The 20,745-nt window shown below is 39.1% G+C and overlaps 1 protein-coding gene across 1 annotated transcript in view; it reads left to right on the top strand.

Annotated features, from left to right (window-relative positions):
* Positions 1-20,745, top strand: part of MYO9B (myosin IXB) — a 74,968-nt gene that overhangs the window by 23,024 nt on the left and 31,199 nt on the right. The window contains exons 9-19 of the mRNA XM_070943529.1: positions 1,602-1,691; positions 2,649-2,765; positions 2,956-3,090; positions 4,412-4,533; positions 5,579-5,720; positions 6,317-6,512; positions 9,776-9,851; positions 14,221-14,334; positions 16,262-16,301; positions 16,887-17,009; positions 20,641-20,721. Coding sequence (XP_070799630.1) covers positions 1,602-1,691; positions 2,649-2,765; positions 2,956-3,090; positions 4,412-4,533; positions 5,579-5,720; positions 6,317-6,512; positions 9,776-9,851; positions 14,221-14,334; positions 16,262-16,301; positions 16,887-17,009; positions 20,641-20,721 — 1,236 coding nt within the window. The remainder of the gene's footprint in view (positions 1-1,601; positions 1,692-2,648; positions 2,766-2,955; positions 3,091-4,411; positions 4,534-5,578; positions 5,721-6,316; positions 6,513-9,775; positions 9,852-14,220; positions 14,335-16,261; positions 16,302-16,886; positions 17,010-20,640; positions 20,722-20,745) is intronic.

The following is a 20,745-nucleotide window of genomic DNA, read 5'->3' as shown; positions in this document are numbered from 1 at the left end:
CTCAATGCACAAGCTAGAATTTGTCAGTGTCTGCTGCCTTGTGACTCACAACATTATTCCTTATGGGAAAAATTTGTTTGGTACTCATAATTTTTTGTATTCATCATGCCTCCTGGAAACCAATTAATGATGAGTGCCAAGGTAGCACTGTATACTGAATAGGTAAAATATATATTTTGTTTCTGTATTGATAAACTTGAAGCAACTTATGTTTTAAAATTTAAAAATCAAGCAAATGTTTAAGCTAAATAGATATCTGAGCAGGGAAGAAAAAATGTGCACTGTTAACTTCCCTGCCTTCAAAAAAGTCGGAAGTGCTAAACCTAAATAGTACTCCTTGGAGAGGATATTTCATGAAATGGTTGCTATTATTGGACCTTGATCCAGACAGATACATGAAATCTTGGTCTGTGAATGCATTTGGAGCAGGATTTTAATTTAATTTAATTTAATTTCCAATTTATATACCGCCCTTCTCTCTGAGGACTCAGGGCGGTGTACAGCCAAGATAAAAAACATAGAATACAAATATTAAAACATTTAAAAATATATATAAATTTTGGCCCGAAAGTTAAAAAATCACAGACTGATTAAAAGAATTTAAAAATTTCTTCTTAAGCCAACCCGGCTTGCTGGAAAAGATGGGTTTTCAGGGAACGACGGAAGGCATTGAGGTCATGGATTCTCCTTAACTCCGGGGGCAACTGATTCCAGAGGGTGGGAGCCCCCACAGAGAAGGCCCTCCCCCTGGGGGCCACCAGCCTACATTGTTTGGCTGATGGCACCTTGAGAAGGCCCTCTCTGTGGGAGCGCACGGGTCGATGGGAGGTCGTTGGTAGCAGCAGGCGGTCTCGCAGATAGCTAGGCCCTATGCCATGGAGCGCTTTAAAGGTGATAACCAACACCTTGAAGCGCACCCGGAAGACCACCGGGAGCCAGTGCAGCTCGCGCAGGAGCGGTGTTACATGGGAGCGCCATGTTGCTCCCATCACTACCCTCGCTGCTGCATTCTGGACCAGCTGGAGCCTCCGGGTGCTCTTCAAGGGGAGCCCCATGTAGAGAGCATTGCAGTAGTCAAGGCGAGAGGTGACGAGGGCGTGAGTAACTGTGCACAAGGATTGAATGCAATTTGAACATTGATATACAAGAAAAGGTAAACTCTTAAGTAGTCATGATCCAATCCAATCCTATTTCAGGGTATATGGCAGACCAAGCATGTGAATTAAGGCTATTAGGAAATGAATGGAAAACAATAAAAAAGTTATATTTGCATGCTAATGCTGGTGTGCTAATGGAAAGTTATAAAAGAGATGTTACACAATTACAAGTGAGATGTTTTGTAATACAAAATCTGTTGCATTATCAAATATCCCTTTTAAAAGGGAGATTTTATATTTATATTTTGTCACTTGCACTATCTTGCTTCAAAGTTTAAGATTAAAACCAATGGGGAAGATTCTCCATTTTCTGCAGCAACTTTATAGGAACTGGATAAGTAGACCCTACTGGAATTTTGATTATCAAAATTACACATTATTACAGATCATTTTCATCCTGTATTTCCATGTCAGGTTGTTAATTTCAGCTCGTCTTCTTCTCAGGTGAAACGTGAAACCTTAGTGGAAGTGTTGACAAAAAGAAAAACTGTGACAGTGAATGATAAACTGATCCTTCCATATAGCCTCAATGAGGTAAGTTCCTAATGGTAGATTGGGGTTAGTAAGATTTTTATAAAATAAAATAAAATAAAATTACAGATGGCTCAAATTCAAGGGCAACTTTGTTTTTTCATATATAATATTTATAGGATATCTTGCAACAATTCTGAGAGTGTACAGTCAAGAAGCAATAAAGCTATTAAAATCCAGTAACACCAAAAGAAAACAAATCTATATTACAAAATACAAATTTCCAGTCGCCAGACGATATCGCTTAGGTAGCTTTTTTTTTTTTTTTTAAAGTAATGGGTTTCCCATCAGCTGTCTGCCCTCTACAGTCTTTTTTTTTTTTTTTTGCTTATACTTAAAAGATGGTATGGTTTTTGCAATTATGAGAGGCATAATTGGAATCAGGGGGCATAAAATGGAAAATATAAATATGGTGATGATTCCTTGGAAACCAATGAGTAAAAATACTAGCTATGTTTAGAGATTTTTTTTTTCAGTTTTTCATGTCCCTCAGAAAGGCTCAAGAACAATACGGGTTATCTGAAGGATCACTTTTTTTCAAGAAGCTCTACCCTTCCAACTAGATCAAGCAAAATGGGCATGCTGCAGATCCCATCAGCCAAAGAACGTTGGCTGGCAAGGATCAGAAGATGAGTTTTTTCCATACTGACCCTTGATCTATGGAACAGCCTCCCTTCGGAAATCAGAATGGCCCCAACTGTGCTAGAGTTTCATAAAGCCCTAAAAACCTGGCTTATTCCCGAGCCTAGGGTGATGAATGTGTCCGTGGCCTCATTTCCTAGCTATTGTTTTTATTGTTTTAAAATGTTTTTAATATTTTTAATTGTATTGTTTTGGATTGTAAGCCTCCCAGAGTCATTGACTGAGATGGGTGGCCATAGAAATTGAACAAACCCAACAAATAAATAAATGAGAAAAACAAAGTGATAATGGAGCTTTCTTGGTGCTTTTAATTTGCAGGCTGTCACAGCTCGTGATTCTATGGCTAAGTCTTTGTACAGTGCTCTCTTTGACTGGATCGTTCTGCGAATTAACCATGCACTTCTCAACAAGAAGGATATGGAAGAGTCTGTTACGGTATGCTTCCAGGAAACAGATGATTCTTGCTTCTGAGTTGTGGAACTGCCTGTCACCTGGCTATTTTTTTAAATGGATAGGGAGGGTCTTATTTTGAGAATGGACCACTTACAGTATATTCAGTTTTGAGCACATCAATATATAGTCATGCAATTCTCCTGATTCTGTTCCCATTCCTTCCCATGTATAGTGCTTGTCCATTGGGGTACTCGATATCTTTGGTTTTGAAGACTTCAAAACAAACAGTTTTGAACAGTTCTGCATAAACTATGCAAATGAGCAGTTGCAGTATTACTTCAATCAACATATTTTCAAGCTTGAACAGGTAAGCAATGGAAGAAACAGAAAGGTTCGTGCTCTTTATTTTGCAGATTAAAAATGGTTTTTTTAAAAAAATTTTTACAGCAAGATAATATGTATAAAAACAGGTTGAATGACAGAAATATTGATTTGGGATTTGAGATCTTGCTGACAGATTTCAGTTTGGAAACCTCTATATTTTACTTTTTCTACTCAGGTATAGTGTTTATAAATTACTTTCCAACATAAAACTTCTAACATAAAAATTTATTGCAATCAAATTTATGTTATCATAAAGCATTTTATGGCACAATGCAAAACATTCTAAAACGTTTTTTATAAAGGTAAAGGTAAAGGTTCCCCTTGCATATATGTGCTAGTCGTTCCCGACTCTAGGAGGCGGTGCTGTCCGAAAACGTTTCTGTGGTCATGTAGCCGGCATGACTAAATGCCAAAGGTGCATGGAACGTTGTTACCTTCCCACCAAAGGTGGTCCCTATTTTTCTACTTGCATTTTTTATGTGCTTTCAAACTGCTAGGTTGACAGAAGCTGGGACAAATAATGGGAGCTCACCCAATTATGCGGCACTAGGGATTCGAACCGCTAAACTGCTAACCTTTCGATTGACAAGCTCAGCATCTTAGCCACTGAGCCACCGCATCCCATAAAATGTTTTTTTTATAGTCAGTTGCTAATGTTTGACTGTGCAACATGGGCTGCTTTCAAGGCAGATACATCTCTCTATAAAGCTTTTCAAGAACTTTTCAAGTACGTTCAAATACATTAAGTACATTAGAAGCTCTGCCATTGCTGAAGGCACTGAGGAATCTGGTAATGAAATATCTCTGAAACCATGACCCAGGGATTCATGAGTTGTCTAATTGTTTCTCAAAATGGTCATTTACAAGAAAGCCATTGTTATGTTTGTAATTGCTGACATGTACCTTTCTTTCTTAGCAAAGATCTTGATTTGGAAGGGGAGATATTCTTGCTTTAAGATTATAAGAGCTCTCTGGTCCGTTTAATTCACATTCTGTTTGTTTTTTTTTTATAATGAGCAGATAAGTTTGAGAAACTCAGAACCAGAATAAAGTGACAGCCCTAGAGACTTTGTTCATCCACAGTAGCCAATAAGATACTTCTTTCTCCTCCAAGAAAGCCACTTAAACATATGGTTGTCACTTTACGATATTCCCTAAACCATGTGGTACACAAAGAGTTCGTTTGTTTTTCTGTCCTCAACTGCCAGTCAGATGACCCCCCAAGTTCTAATATTACAAGAGGTAAAGAGGTAATAGTATGAGAGATAATGAAATGCCTGAATTCCAGCGTTTACTTATTGCAGGAGGAGTATCAGAGTGAAGGGATTGCATGGCACAACATTGACTATACAGACAACGTGGCCTGCATCCATTTAATTGGCAAGAAACCGACTGGTCTGTTCTACCTACTAGATGAAGAAAGCAAGTAAGTATAGCTAACTGTGGGACTAGGAGAAAATCTACAATAAATATGAAAACAAAGTATGCTGATATTGCCTAAATAAATGTGAAGTTGGAAGGGAGGGAAGATTGGAGAAAATGCAGCCTCCACAAATTTACAGCTTAATAAGCCTTATATAAAATAAAAGGGATATGAAAGTAACAGGAAGTAAAGCACATGTAGGCATATATTTCCCAAAACTAAATATTAAATAATTTGGAACAGAACAGTCTTGGGAAAAAGAGTCATAAAGTATCAGGAGCAGAAATATAAGTTAAATATTTATTGAAGCATGTAAAGGAAAGGAGACTTGTAAGTGGGACTAGAGGACTTTCCAAAATGATGATTCTATTATTAATTATACTGGATTTATTAAGTGGTGGGGTTTGGGATTTTTTTGCACGATATCTTCTAGTAAAGATGAACAAGTGGACATTGATAGGGCCCAGGATTTGCTACTGAACTTTTAAAATGTATGATTTGTGAAATTAGGGAGATAGGCGTCTGATCAGGGAAGGCACAAAGTCCCCTTCCCATTAATCATGGAGGGTGAATTTATGCAACCAGGAGCAATTAAAGAAGGAAGGAATAGCCTTTATTTTACAATTATACTTACCAAATGAAAATGCAAAGCTACCATGACATGACAGTTAAAGAAATGTACATGAATTCAGTAGAATTTAGAATCTTCCAATAGGTTGCGAATTGCCGGGATGTAGAATTTTCTAAATTTTTAGTCTGGGAAGAAAGCAGAAACTAGGAAAAAGTTTAATTATTATTTTTAACTAAGTCCTCTCCGTTTATAAAAATTCTTAGGAGAAATGACTAATACTTCTAAAGACGTAACAACAATGATGTAATAAAAACTGCTTATTAAAGAATATCAGTAAATGTGAATGGAATACAGCTGCAGAATTCCTTTCTATATTTGGGAACTTCTGATATCATCCCCTCCCCAGTTTGCCAAGTTTAAGCTCTACTGATAACAATAATTTCTTCTGCCTGTGGCTTCCTCTTTTGCTGCTTGCAGTTTTCCGCATGCCACTAGCGAGACGCTTCTTGCAAAGTTCAAACAGCAGCACGAGGACAGCAAGTTCTTCATTGGAACTCCTGTATTGGAACCTGCTTTCATCATTCAACACTTTGCTGGCAAAGTGAAATATCAGATAAAGGTAATCGGAATGTGATTCCAGGTGCAGAATGTCAAGGAATTGCTTGTGGCTTAATCAGGGAAAAAAAAAAAAGTCTGGTGTCATAAGAAGATCCTTGCTAGTTGAAACAGGCCAAAACCCATCCTTTAAAAAAAAATATATTCTGATCTTGTCAGTTTGGAATGGCACTTTTACAAGAGTTTCAATAAAAATGATAGTTTTTCTTTATCATTCGTACATAATTTACGTCTGTAAGCAATCCAGTCATGAGTCACAGGAACACCAGGTCTCCAATGAGTGATTGAGGTGATAGGTTTTTCTTTCCAATGTTGAACAGCTATTCACTTTAATAAGGACACAGAGAATCCATTGCCATTGCCCAGTCATCAGTATTTATGTAATAGAAATGGAATTCAAATGAATGTGGACATCCCAAAGCATATTTTATGGTACTGATTTCCAGCGGTGAACCTGCTGCCAAGCATGTCTCGAAGACCTCAACCTTTAGCACAGTAAAGAAGGGAAGGAAGACATGCAGAATTGTGGTTAAATCCACCTATCCCTTGAGCATAATCTTTGCTATGTGCCTTGGCTTCCATGACCTTTCTTCCTTATAGGATTTCCGTGAAAAGAACATGGATTATATGCGGCCAGATATTGTTGCCTTGCTGCGGAGCAGTGACAGCACTTATGTTCGGGAGCTGATTGGAATGGATCCAGTGGCTGTTTTCCGGTGGGCTATCCTCCGTGCAGCAATCCATGCCATGGCTGTTTTTGCAGAAGCGGGTCGCCAAAGAGCTGAGAAAACAGCAGGTAAGCATGAGCGCAGCAGAAGTAATCAAAATATCGACATCTACCAGTTTAAGAGTATAGAAGACTTTTGGTCTTCAGGGAGTGTAATCCAGATTAATTCCTCAGCAATTCCATTTAAAACAAACTCAGATGGGAGATGATGACAGACCTGTGCTGCTTAATTATCTGAAAAGATGGAAGCAATGCTAGGATGACTATAAGTTAGTTGAATTTGGAATAAGGTGGGTTCATAACTTTCACACAGTCTGCCCAGAGAATTGTTTTAAACGTGATATTTATGTAGTAGTTTATACTTATCTGCTTCATGTAATACTGCTGATGTTATCTATTTTATTTTAAATTTGTATTTCTGATTATTGAAAGCCAATTAAGGGTCACTTTTGATTTTCAAAAGCAAATAAATGCATTTAAATTAATTATAAATGTCCTCCTTTATGCCTCTTGTCACTGCTTAAGAGTCTTTCTGAACAAACAATAATCCAAAGAGGAACCAACAAACCAGTTTCTTCATTGTGGTTTCTGCGATTCTCACTGATGGATATTTGTGCAGGTTCATTTGGAAACTTTCAGAGCTTATAAGCCATGCCTCCTGTTTTCATTGCATCTATGGATGTGACTCTTGCTGATCCCTCAGTTATTTAAGCAACTGTGATAACAATTTGCTGAAATGTGTGCTTTTTTTCCCAGAAAATTTTTTTGAACTTTGCTCAAAACCTTTTTCATCATTTTCATCCTTTTATTGATCATTTTCTTGTCTTCTCCTGTCGGTATGGTTTTTGTTTCATGACGGGGGAGAAACCCCTCTATGGGTTCTTTTCATTTATTTAACCTCGCGATGAGCAATTTATTTGTTTGTTTCTTATCCCACCTTTATTATTTGTTATAAATAACTCAAGGTGCCGAACATCCCTAATGCTCCTTCCTCCTCCTCCTCTATAGTTGTTGAAATGACCTTGAAGGGCCAGTTCCACAAATTCCAAAAGTGTGTGAAAAATCTCCTCCATCAGATGGGCGTATCTTTTGTTTGTTGTGCTTTAGAGAAGTTTAGGTGGGTGAAGTCCTGCCCTCACCGCAAAGCTTTTATTAAGCAGGGAAAAAGGAACCATTCTTTACACCTGGGAATGTTCCTTTAGAGCAGCAGTCAGTCCCCAACCTTTCTGATTCTGTGGACCACTGGGGGAAGCAGGGAGGAGAGGGGATGGCTTCGTGTGTGCACGAATGCAGCTTCTCTGCTCACCCACCGCTTGCATAGCCTGGTTCCCAACAAACTGCAGCCCGGCACAAGGCCACAGATCAGGGATTGGGGTCCTCTGTTTTAGAGTAAACTTTGAAGGGCAGGATGATATTTTGCAAGTTAACTTGCAAATTTCAGTTGCTCAGTTGCTGTTATGGATAATAGAACAACAGAATAACAAAGTTAGGGACCTTAGAGGTCTTCTAGTCCAACCCCCTCTATAAACTCTATACCATTTCAGACAAATATATCAAGGTGTAATTTGGGTAGCTGGTACTCTGCTTCTGCTATAACGGGGGTAATTTAGGGGATTTGGAGGGTCAAACTATAGACACACAATTATTTGTGGATACTTCCATCTGCAGTCAATGATCTCTTTGAGAGCTATTGCATATATCTCCCCTCCTGAACTCTTTGAATTCTTGAGCTTGCAAGTTTCAAGAAGAGACTGCTAAGGATTCAGGTTGAAATCCTAGACTCTTCATCAAGGCAAGCAATGTCATTCCTTATCCAGAGAGCATCGTGATCGTATTAAATCTCCATTGTACCTCATTCCTACAATCCCAACCCCCCCCCCAAATATCTTCTTTTGTTCTCTTACTTCACATTGGAGAACAGAAGGAGGTTAGATTCTCAACGGCAGCCAACACAGAGCACATTTCTTTTCCCCCAAAGACCATAACTGTGTATGGTAAATAACTCCTGGAGTCACCACACTGTTTTTGTAAGCTAAAGACTGGCACTTGTTTCTCTTTATCCTCTCCATTCTCACCAGTTCAACATTGTGAGGATTTGAACACTTGTAATGTCCTAGCTTTTTTGTTACATTTAAATGACCACATTTGGATTTTTTTTTTTTGCTCCATATCTACCTTCTTGCTTATTTAGTTCAATCATTGTCCCATTGGAGGTATCTCAGTTTTTCACATTCTTTATTTAAAAGTTTTACAGGTTTGCTGAATCTTTTTCAATCTCTTCCATCTCTGTTATTAACCCAGAGGTTATTGTTAGTCTTCAGAGAAGTCGATGGCTATCCAGACTGACATTACTTTCATGAAAGACAATCTCACTGGTCCACTATGAGACCTTAGAGAATTTCTTTACTTATCTTTCCAAAGAGCAACTTGTCTTTTCATTTCTTTCCAAGTGCATATTGGTATCATCTTTCTATTGCACTGGTGACTCCATTCTAAAACTATCCTCATCTCTTTCTATATTTGATAGTTCGTGCAAAGATAAATTACCTTCCACAATATTCCACATGAACCACTGCAACAGTGTGGCCTTATTATAAACTACAAAGCAGCCATTGCCTATTAGATGACAATCTGTTGGGGCAATTGGTAATTAAACTTCTCTTCTGAAGCATGTTACCTTAAAGCAGTTACGATGGGTTGCACTGTAGACTTTCAGTTTTGCTAAGTATTTCAAGATGGACTTTTGGGCAGAATGAGATGCAGCCTTTGCCAAAGCAATCCTGTCATCCATTGCGTCATGATTATGCATCTGACACCACCCTCTCCCTGAGCCCAACCTATTCCACTGGGTGATTGCTTTGGAAAAAATGGGAGGAGAAAGAACTAGGGTATTCTGTGTCAAGCTCCTTTTTAAACAAGTGGCATTTAATATGCAAACCAGCCATATAAACAGCTTACTACTTATTCAGATTTTGAGACCATTATATAAAAAAGCTGCTTATTTACCTGCAACCTGTTCAAATGATCACCTGGGTATCCCCATTATTCTGTTTCCTCTTCATTATTTTCCTGGTTTTTGGTTTCAGATTTTGCTGAATCAGCCTCAAGAACTGAGGAATGACTGGGAATCATTTTAAGTTATTTAATATGCAGTAATACTGGTGCCAGTCTTTTAAGCTCTAAAAGATTTTGAATTAGCTTTGACACATGCAGGATCTAGGTCAAGACGGCCGCTCAAAGAATCCCATTTATAAAAAAGTAACATTGTTGGTGAAACTTGGCAAAAGCTACAGCGGTTATGCCAATATAGATTTTCCCCCACTTTCCCCTAGGGGTAATACGCCATGGACCCAGGATCCCACTTGGGGAACTGCAACAGAGCAACACCCCAAATGAAAGAGTTTATCGGTAAGAAGCACATTTAATTGGGTTTTATTATTATTGTTACATTTCTACCCTTGTCCCGATTTCTTTTGACAAAGGACAATTCTTTGTACTGCACTGGTTTCTCATCTTGTTTTTTGTTTTACCAAAATAGCCCCTAGAATGTTTGTTTTTGTATTTAACCTATACAATTTATACAACTATAGATAAATTTGCAATCCCTCTGGAAAAAACATGAAGAGAGATGGTAAATGATAAAGATTCTCTGCTTCTCACAAGGGACTGAAGAGCTCTTATGAGGAATTCAGTATGATGAGGAAATCAGTGCGTTGCAAAAGTAACTTGGTATCTTTACTACTAGTTCTTTGTCAAATTTTGGTTTCTTTCCCATTTTCAGAGCTTCTTATTTCGGTAATCCTATCTAAATCCTACACAGTTGGCCTCTGTAGTTTAAAGAGAGAAATTAATTTCACTATATTGTACAGTAAACACTTTGAATTCACATGTGTGTGTTTTTTCTCTTAATGTATGATAGCAGTGAAAAAGACACATGCCATGCTAGGTTCCTCAAGAAGTTTATTTTCAATCAGTATTGAAAGTTCTCTTTGTAAATATGCGATGTCTCCATCTGGAACACTACTTTTATATTTGAAGAAGAATATAAGAATGAAAATTGAGAAGAAAAGAGTTATTAGAATGACTGGGGGTTCAAAAATCTGGGGGGAAAAGACTAACCTGTTGTGAATTGTAACTCCAAAAAAAAAGGCAAGTGAGGAGAAACACGATCGTGGTAAATAAAATCATACATGACAAGGAGAAAGCAAGGAACAACTTTTCTTTCTCTCAGAAAAATAGGACTGTAGGGTATTAAAGCTGATAGGAAGCAGATTTAGAAAACATTTCTTGACATCATGAGTCAGTAACCTATGGAATTAATTGCCATAAGACATCGTGGCAGTAGTAATGTCAGAGTTCCAAGTAACACCCCCAACGAAATAAAACTCCAAGGCTTGAGTTTCCTCAAAGTTACGTTTTATTAGAGATGTCATATCGGCACATCTGGGAAAACCCGAATCTGAAAGTTTCCAGGTTTTCCCCATCCAAGGAAAAGTTCAAGTCCCTGCCCAACACCCACAAGTCCATCACATGGTCCAATCAAGCATTGTTCCTATTGGAGATGGCCTCCCAGTTCCAGCCTTCCAGGTGCAGGGCAAGTTATCCTTGACTTCTTGAGAAAGGAATGTTATTATGACTATATATCACCCATGCTCCATACAATCCCCCCTCCCGGTTTCCCACAGTAGGAAACATGGCAGGTCTGAAGGCCTAATACAAAAGAGGGCTTCCAGGCCTGACAAGTAACTTGAATGATTTAAAAGGGTTGGACGAATTCATGGAGGACAAGTCTATCATGTCCGATTGTCATGCATCCTCATGGTACCTCCAGGCTGGGACTGCCAAATACTAGTTGCAAGCAAAGACACTAGAGAGAGAAAATGTTGCCTGTTGCTTGATAGAACCCAGCTATTTTTACATTCTCAAGTTTTCTTTCCCACCAGTACTTGAATTTTGGGTGGAAGTTGGGTCTGACTGAAATCCACAGTCCCCATTCCTGCTCATATCACCACTCCAATTAATATGCTAAAATCTGGTAATTAACTTGGCTAAAGATAATGGATTCCAACCCCTCTGTACATCTTTGCAGTGCGAATACCACAATTTCAGCTACTTGGAGAGGCACCAAGGTTCTAGATTGGCACTGTATTTTTTTAAAGAGCTCACCTTTGGAACGACAGACTTCCCTTTTAATTCTGTTTAGAGTTGGAAGCCTGTACAAACAGATACCCATGGCCTTTTCTGATTGAAGTGTTGTGTAATAGCAACATTTAGCATAAGTTGTTAGTGGACTAGAATTTTCATGCATCTTAGCATTATGGCAGTTAAAAATAACGATTGAGATGAATTTTAAATTGATAACTAAATGTGTGTGTGTGATTTGAATAAATAATACTCTTTAGGTTGTAGACAGTGCTTAGATGCGATATACCGTATTTCCCCCAAAATAAGACCCAACCGGAAAATAAGCCCTAGCATTTTTCAGCATGCTTGTAATATAAGCCCTACCCCAAAAATAAAGCCCCAGTTAAAATTGTCAGTCAGATGGATGCATTTAGTACCATATTTTCCCCAAAATAAGACAACTAGAAAATAAGCCCTAATGCGTCTTTTGGAGCAAAAATTAATATAAGACCCGGTCTTATTTTCAGGGAAACACGGTACCTATTGGCAGTTTTAAGGGATATCGTTTTACCCTATTAAAAGCACACACATATAAACTCATCAGTTAAAGTTTGCAGTCATGGGATACCAAATACCAGAAACACAAGAGAACATTAATTGATTCTTCCTGATACTTTTATTTCCTTTTGGTATGCTGTGGCTTTCCTGATGATGATCATCAGTTCCCTGGCATACCAAAGCACAGTTGCTTGTTGTTGTTGTTTTCCTTGGGGAAGGCTCATAAGAAGATAAAACTTGGGTGGGTGAGGGTACGTCTGACCAACTTAGCCTGAAGCTTTGCCTTTCTGCCTGCTTTATTACTTGGTTGATTGAGCATCGTTGCATGTTCCCCTTTTTGCAGCTGTTCAGTACTTGATTTCTCATTTGATTGCTCTGAGGAATTTGATATAAACGCTTTTGAAGACATCATTGCTTCATATGAAAGCAAGAAGTAAGTGGGTAAAGGTGGAGGAGGAGCTTGCCACTGTGGCAAGGGAAGCACGATCCTGGGCAGACAGACCTGAGAATGACCTGGTTCAGAAAACCAGGGATTTAAAAAAGTCACTGTCTTCTTCTCCAACTTCATTCCAGAAGTCACTGAAACGCACCGTTGGGGTGTTCTTAGGCAACTCAAAATACTGCAGAGATAATGGAGCTACAGGTAGTTCCTCGAGTTACGACCACAATTGAGCCCCAAATTTCTGTTGCTAAGTGAGACATTCGTTAAGTGAGTTTTGCCCCGTTTTATGACCTTTCTAGCCACAGTTGCTAAGTAAATCACCGCAGTTGTTCAAGTGAATCTGGCTTCCCCATTGACTTTGCTTGTCAGAAGGTTACAAAAGGTGATCACATGACCCCGGGGCACTGCAACCGTGATAAATATGAGTCACTTGCTAAATGGCTGAATTTTGATCACATGACCATGGGGATGGCTGCAGTGGCCATAAGTATGAAAAATGGTCATAAGTCACTTTTCTTTTCAATGCCTTTGTAACTCTACACGGTCACTAAATGAACTGTTGTAGGTCGAGGACTACCTGTATTCCTTTTTTTAACGCTGAAGTGGAATGCTGTAATTGTACTTTAAATTGAAAATATGTAGAGGAGGAACGGGGCCGCTTACAAGAAGTGGAAAGAAGTGTGTTTCAGAAGAATGAAGACTGTTCCTCTGCCCAGGAATGACCTTTTTTACATTTCTGTCACCTTTTTTTTTCTCTTTCTTTTTTCCTTGGCTTCCTTTCTTGGTTTTCTTTGTTATTAATTTCTGCCTCTCTGGAGAGTGGCAAAGGTAAGTTTTTGTGTTGAATAAAGCTGTCCACAAGCATGCTGCATGATTGGAAGGCTGATAATCACTCATTTATTGGGGCACTTTCCAGGCTGACTGTAGGAACTAAACATGGAGCAGAATTTATTTGCAATTTGTGTGCAATCTTACTCAGAGAACACGTACGTGCATTAGAAAACTAGAAACCTGAATTAAACTTGCTTTTTTTTTCTGGCACAGAACAATCTATCTGGATTGTTCAAATAGTTTCAATATAGTTTCAATATTCACAGTTCAGTCAGAGAGTGTATTTTTATCTGCGGGGTATATTCTGTGGGGAATTCGTGCATCTTTCAACCACTGGATCATAAAACATGTCTAAAAATACCATGCCAAGTGAATAAATAAATCACCAAATCATTATTTATTTATCTGAAGGTTGACACCCAATCTTATTTGGCATAGTCTCTGATGTAAAATACATTGATAGCTAGGCAATGGCCTGCTATGAATACTACTTCATTGAAACGGATAAAATCATCTCCCACAGTCCAAAATGTGAACAGCTTTGGAGACATCTCCAAAATAGCAATCTTTGTCATATTCTATCATATGTTACCAAAATCTAGGTATTCATCCTTTTTTTATATTCAAGATGATTCAAGTTTTAAGATAAGGTCACCTCAGGAGAAAAACCTCTTGTTTGTCATTCTCAGAGCAAGTATGACAATAGCGGGATAGAGACTCCTTTGTTTAATTCCTGGTGCTTCTCTTTCACACCTCTCTCTTTATGTGTGTTCATATGTCTTGTGTCTGCCTTGTTTTGGGTGTGTGTCCATCACGTCTTAGGGACTTGCATGAGCAAATAGTTAGGAGTATAAAGGGCCTGCCGTGGCAGGGTGAAGATCCCCGCAGGCTCCTGCAGTCACTCAGCCGGTACCAGCAACCCCGTTGCCATTTCCTGTGAGTTTGTGGAAAAAGGATGTTGTGGGGCAGGTGGGAGGAGGAGGGGGGGGGAGCTCAGTTTTTCTAGCTTTGCAGAGTGGTCTGGTGCAGAGTGCATAAGCAAACGTGTGCAAATCTTAAGCTCGCATTTTGTGGAAATTACTGAGGTTCTTTCCTCTCAGTCTTGCAGAATTTGGCTCTATTTCATGTGCAGGAAATGCAGAAGTGCTGTAGTAGATTTCTCAGTTGGTGGTACATATAAAAACTGCATATTCTGTCTTTCGGCATTTATGTATTCAAAAATTTACCAATTTCAGTAAGTTCTTTATAAACATAACCCTCCTCCCTTCCCCAAGAATTTCCAACGCGGAGAGCGTGAAAAGCATAGCTAGATTCTCTCAACCATGTTTCAGAAAAAGACAAAAAGGTCTTTTCTGTGTTGCAGAAGAGTATTCAGGTTTTTCCTATTTTAGATTTTGGATATATCCAAGTGAAAACCTTTATCTTTCTGAGTCCTCTACAGGTAATCCTCATTTAACAAACACAATGAACCAGCAACTTTTTCATTAAGTGAAACGGTTATTAAGTGAAACAACTTAAGCTTTCCTTTGCTTTACAGACCTGTGGAGGTTGTAAATGCAAGGATTGATCGCCAAAGTTACTTTGTCATCATTGTCATAGGTAACTGTGAATGGTCACTAAACTAATCCGTTGGTAAAAGAGGACTGCCTGTAAAACAGGCCAAGGAGAGTTTAGAAAGAGGAGCCTCTTTGCATTGTGATTTAAAGAAGAATTTTCTTATCACAACTTAGTTATCTTGTCATTATTTCACACCATATTTTTTATTTTAAAAATGTATAACCCTTTTACATCAAGTAATTTTTAAGGCAAGTTATAAGGCACAGAAAAAGAGCCTTAATCCTTTTGTTAAAGGCGTCCCTCTTACTTCTTTTAGTTCTTCAGTCCCACGGCAAGAGGCAGAGCTGGGACTGCTATTTTTCTGTGGTTCCCAAAAGACGGCTTCACAGTAGACTAGTGGTGGATGCTTTCATCAAATGTCCTCTGAATTTAGGCAGACAGGAAGACATGAAGCTTCCTTGTTTTTAGTCAGACTATTCATCTACTAGCCTAGTATTGCCTCCTTTTGACCGCCAGTAGTTTTCTCAGTTTTAGGAAGATTATTTTCATCTAAATGTCAGGGGTTGAACAGCTTCAAGTTGGAAAATGATTATCTAGAACCTCTTGCAATAGTTTTTAAATATAAATTATTCAGATGGTATCCTTGGAAGCATATCCATGTGAGAGACTAATGAGATATATTTAAACAGAAGATAGTCCCTACATCTCCTGTCTTGTTTAAGGGTCAGCTTTTGTTGATATCAGAGGTTATTTGGCAGGAACCATTATTTTGAAGGATAGCTTTTTAAAAATCCTTTGATTTTAAAATTTAAAAGCTAAATTTAAAGTCTAAAAATTTTTAGATTCATGGAAGAATACAGAGTCCTGCTCTGTCACAGGATAAGCTAATTCAGTGTTTCTCAACCTTGGCCGCTTGAAGATGTGTGGACGTCAACTCCCAGAATTCCACAGCCAGCCATGTTGAAGTCCATACATCTTCAAGTGGCCAAGGTTGAGAAACACTAATCCATGGCTTTGTGCTTCTTTTTTAAGGCTGGCTCCCACCCCCCCTCCCCCATTAGCTCACCCTCAGTGCTTAACAAAAAATCTCAGGGATTGGCAGCATAGAATTAACTCAAAGATTTTATGTCTCACATCAGTATTCCCATTGTAGCTTAGTTCCACCATCTCTGTAGAACTGCTTAGCCATCATTTTGTTCTTGTCTGCTTTGCTTGGTTTAATTTGAAAGATGTGGCTTTGCTGAACTAACCGAATTGCACGTTTAACAATACTTTTTCACTCCAATGATTTCTAATATTTTAACAGGAAGAACAGAGGTATTAAACAAAAGCAGATCATCCCAAAGGTGAGCTTCCTTATGTTTTATGGTTCCAATATATGTGGTGATTGGGGGGGGGGGATTTTTGGGTCATTTATTTTACATTTTGCAAAGTATGTGCACATTATGTGAATTCTGCTAAAAACGTGCAACAGTAAATTACACACTAATTAGATATGCACTGTATGTCACCATATTTTGGGAAATGCTGAATGCCGCTCTGACACATGTGAATCTCTGTTTTCGTATAAAGTGAAAATCAAATTCTTGGCTACTAGGAGAAGGATGAAAAATATTCATCTAACCAAAATTAAGTGCTCTGATGAAGTCCATAAATGTTTGGAGCGCTTAACTCTTCTTCATAATTTCCTATCTGTCTCCATTTCTACGGCTGGTAACAAAATAAGAGCCTAAATGAAGCATAATTTAATGCACTCATCCTATCAAATGGTGTAGCTTCAGTGCTGGTATTATTGTGCACTTCATGGGATATTATTGTGTACTTCATGAGATTGTAATTATAACTATGGCATATTAGCTTAGCTGCCCAAAGTTGCTTGATAGCAAGATGGGCGGCATATAATTAATCAAATAAATATTCCTTGGCTGCAGAATTTACTGGACTCAAAGTCTTTGAAACTCATTGTGAGCATGACGTTGCATGACCGAACCACAAAATCCCTCCTGCATTTGCATAAGAAGAAGAAGCCACCTAGCATCAGCGCTCAATTTCAGGTAAAAGGGCACATACAGTAGTAGAGAATGGCCATAGCTACCTCCCTTTCGTTTAATGTTTTTCATAATCAGTACCACATATGGGGTTGGGATCTATGAAGGTATTATATTTGGTCTTATATGTATTTGTGCAGGAGGCTTGCTTCATTGGGTGGGAGGGGGAAGAATATGGTGTATATCTTCTCAGTTTCTCTTCGTTGTTGCAGCCATAGTACTTCTTCACTTCACTCTTTTGCACGGAATACGAAGTAGATCTTTTTTCAGTTATTTTCTTTTCTAGTTAACCTTTTTGCTGCTTCTTTCATTTCTCTTAACTCTGCATTTCAAGCAAAACTGGAAAAGGGGGCTCTTTGTGCAAATGCACCCAGTGCCAAAACCTATGGCAATAAGCTTCATGCTTTCTTCTGTAAGGAGAATGAATCAATTGAACTGGGAATGGTAATAGATTCCTGATCCTAAATCTGTTCGTCTTCTCATGGACCCCATTCATATGAGAACAAGTGGTCCTCTGTCTCACTATGAGGACTAAATAATATGAGCAACACACTGGTCAGGAGTCCACAGAGTAGTACCAATTGTTTTTTTCAGATCACAAGGATGATTCTTTTAAGATTTTTCTTCTTCAAGCAAAGGGATGGTAGAATTTTAGAGGTGAAAGTCATGTTCTTGTTGACAATTTTACTTGGAAATCAATGATATCTTTCCCAATGTTCAATTCTATTCCACCTTAAGGAACTCTGGGTGGGTGACAATGGAATTAAATATGCCATATGGGAACAAATAGAATACTGAAACGAAAGCAAGCTCAAACTGAACGGCTTTCGCTTGTTTGTCCATATCACTAGAAGTAGGTATGCCAAAGAATGGGAGCCACTTCTAAGAAGGCCTGTCCATAAAAGTGTAGCCCTATGAGCCTCACAAGGAGGATGACTCTCAACAGACCTTCTCTAGATGTTCAAAACCTATATACAGATTCTGTTCTAACAAAGCATTGCCTGATTTATCCCAGGGCTGTGTCATACAGGGCTTTAATAATCAGCCCTTCGATTTGAGCCTGAAAGCATACAGTAGTGGTAAGCAAATGCAGCAATTTAAAGATTGGTGCTATTCTGCACTGCCAAGGTATTTGTGCAATAATCTAGGTTCTGTATTCTGCAGCAGCTGTAATTCCAGGTTGATTCCAGTAGTACCGCTCCCACTGCCCCAGATGTTAGAGTAGCTCAAACTTACACCTTGATCACCTAGAGTGATCAAGGTGTAAGTTACCATATTTTTCGGACTACAAGATGCACCGGAGTATAAGACGCACCTCGATTTTGAAGAGGAAAAGAAGAAAATAAATAGTGGTAGACCAGTACCTCTGCTAAATCCTAAAGAATTATCACATGACCATCAAGCCACGCCCACAAAATAAGCCACGCCCACAGAACCGGTAGTAAAAATATTTAGAACCCACCCCTGTTGTACATGTACTCATAAATTGTTATGTATATAAAGAAGTTAATGAATCCTGCTGAATCAGTTATCTGTGTATGCTTTCTGGAAGTGATTTCTGCAACCAACTCTGACATACTTGATGGGGATACCTTCTTTTGTCCTTTCTTGCTTAATACTGGACAGCATGTTGAGTCATTATACAACTTCTTTATTGCCCAAGTCTTTAATTCTCTCTCTTTCCATGTTTATATTCATAATTTTCTCAGAAAGCAGTTTGAATCTTTTTCACTTTGAAATATTGGGGGTTTCCCCATTTGGTTTTACAGTGCTTTTTCATTAAACATGCTGAACCTGTTCCTTTCATTGTCTTAATGTTGTTTATTTGTTTTCTGGCCATATTTTATTGGCCATCTATACCCTTTTTAATTTTCTAAATTTAATCTATACATTTAACATAAATAATAAATTGTTCCACCCTCTGCACCTCACTCAGTTGCATTTCTCTGCCTTCTGTTTCATAGTCCACCTGGTTTCAATATTCATCTGCTGATATCCATGTTTAGAACAACGTGATGGCAATAAAGAATTTTTTTGGGGCAAAGCACATACTTCAATATGTCCTTTTTTGAATATCTCTCTCTATAAGACCTCATTTAATGTGGACTACTGTATTTCAATTTGTATAAGTTTGCTTATTCCTTAGACATCCAGTTGGTCATGCTTTATTTCCATTTCAATAGTATTAAGTTTTCCTTCATGTTTCTCATACACTATATTCAAGATATCAGAAAGCGTTGAATATGCTAAATGAATTGAATTGAATCAATTACTTTATTTGGTGAAGGTTCTGAAAATATCATGGAAAACCAAGAAAGCAAACCTCTCTGTCTTGGGAAAGGGCTTGCCCCCTGAGAGTAGGATGTCCCCAATCCCACTTGCCCTCATAAGGTTCTTAAGGCCTGGCTATTTCCTGAGATATTAGGCTGAAGCATACTGATATATTGTTAGTATCTTCACTTGCCAATTTTGTGAGCTCTTTTTGTCCATTGTAATATCTAAAGGTGATTGCGTGAAGCATTAGCGGTCTAAAATGCTTGCCTAAATATCAGCATTTGCACAGTGCGCTAAATGTGGTGAATTTTATCGTTCCTTTTATTTGATGTCACTTTATCATCTTGGTAGATTACCATGTGGTGTTAATCCAGCATGTTTGGTTAGTTTATGTTTCACTGAATTATACATGTCCAGAAAATTGAACCCATTGATTAACCAAGCAAAGTATGTTGTACAATGTATCGTAATACATAGTACAACATAACCTTACTGCCATATGATAGCATTTCTAATATCTCTTATTTGTTTGGAAATAGAAGGAAAGTATAATACAGCTTGGAAAGATAGATGGCCTATATAAGTGATGGCGAACCTTTTCGGCACTGAGTGCCCAAATTGGAACGCGGGCACACATGCGCTAGAGCAGTGATGGCTAACCTTTTTGCCATCGCGTGCCAAAAGCTGGGGGAGTGCAGGATAGTTGCACGCGCACGTGCCCACACCCATAATTCTATGTGCCCTGCCCCCCCACGCATGCGCGTGCGACCCCCCCATGCTCCCCCCACTTTTGGCATGTGATTGCACAGTGGGCACAGTAGGCCTGTTTTTTGCCCTGCCCAGGCTCCAGAGGCTTTCTAGGAGCCTGGGGAGGGCGAAAACAGCCTTCCCCACCCCACTGGAGGCCCTCTGGAGGCCGGAAACAGCCCGTTTGCCGACTTCCGGTGGGCACAGAAGGCCCAGAAATCAGCTGGCCAGCGTGCACATGCATGCTGGAGCTGAGCTAGGACAACTCTCGCGTGCCCACCAATATGGCTCCGTGTGCCACCTGTGGCACGCGTGCCATAGGTTCGCCATCACAGCGCTAGAGTGCCGGAAACCTGAAGACCAGCTGACCAGCGCGCACCTGCACCCCAGCCAGCTGGTCTTTGGGTTTCCGGCATTCCAGTGCGTGTGAAGACTAGTTGGCCGGCATGCATTTGCGCACTGGAAACCAAAACAACAGCTGGCGTTGGCATGTGTGCCCACAGAGAGCGCTCTGCGTGCCACCTCTGGCACACGTGCCATAAGTTTGCCATCACGGGCCTATATGGTTCTTTTCCTAAGCTTAGCTGATAAATTCCTATTGTGTGACTCATTTCAGACTTCTTTGAACAAGCTTCTCGAAACTTTGGGGAAAGCTGAGCCCTTCTTTATCCGTTGCATCCGTTCCAATTCTGAGAAGGTACGTGGACCCCTTTGGGTTCTG

This window comes from Pituophis catenifer, unplaced genomic scaffold, assembly GCF_029215685.1.
Source record: "Pituophis catenifer annectens isolate HBS135680 unplaced genomic scaffold, rPitCat1.0.hap2 SCAF_1, whole genome shotgun sequence".
NCBI lineage: Eukaryota > Metazoa > Chordata > Lepidosauria > Squamata > Colubridae > Pituophis > Pituophis catenifer.
The sequence above is the reverse complement of the archived record's forward strand: the minus strand, read 5'-3'. Positions and strand labels throughout refer to the sequence as shown.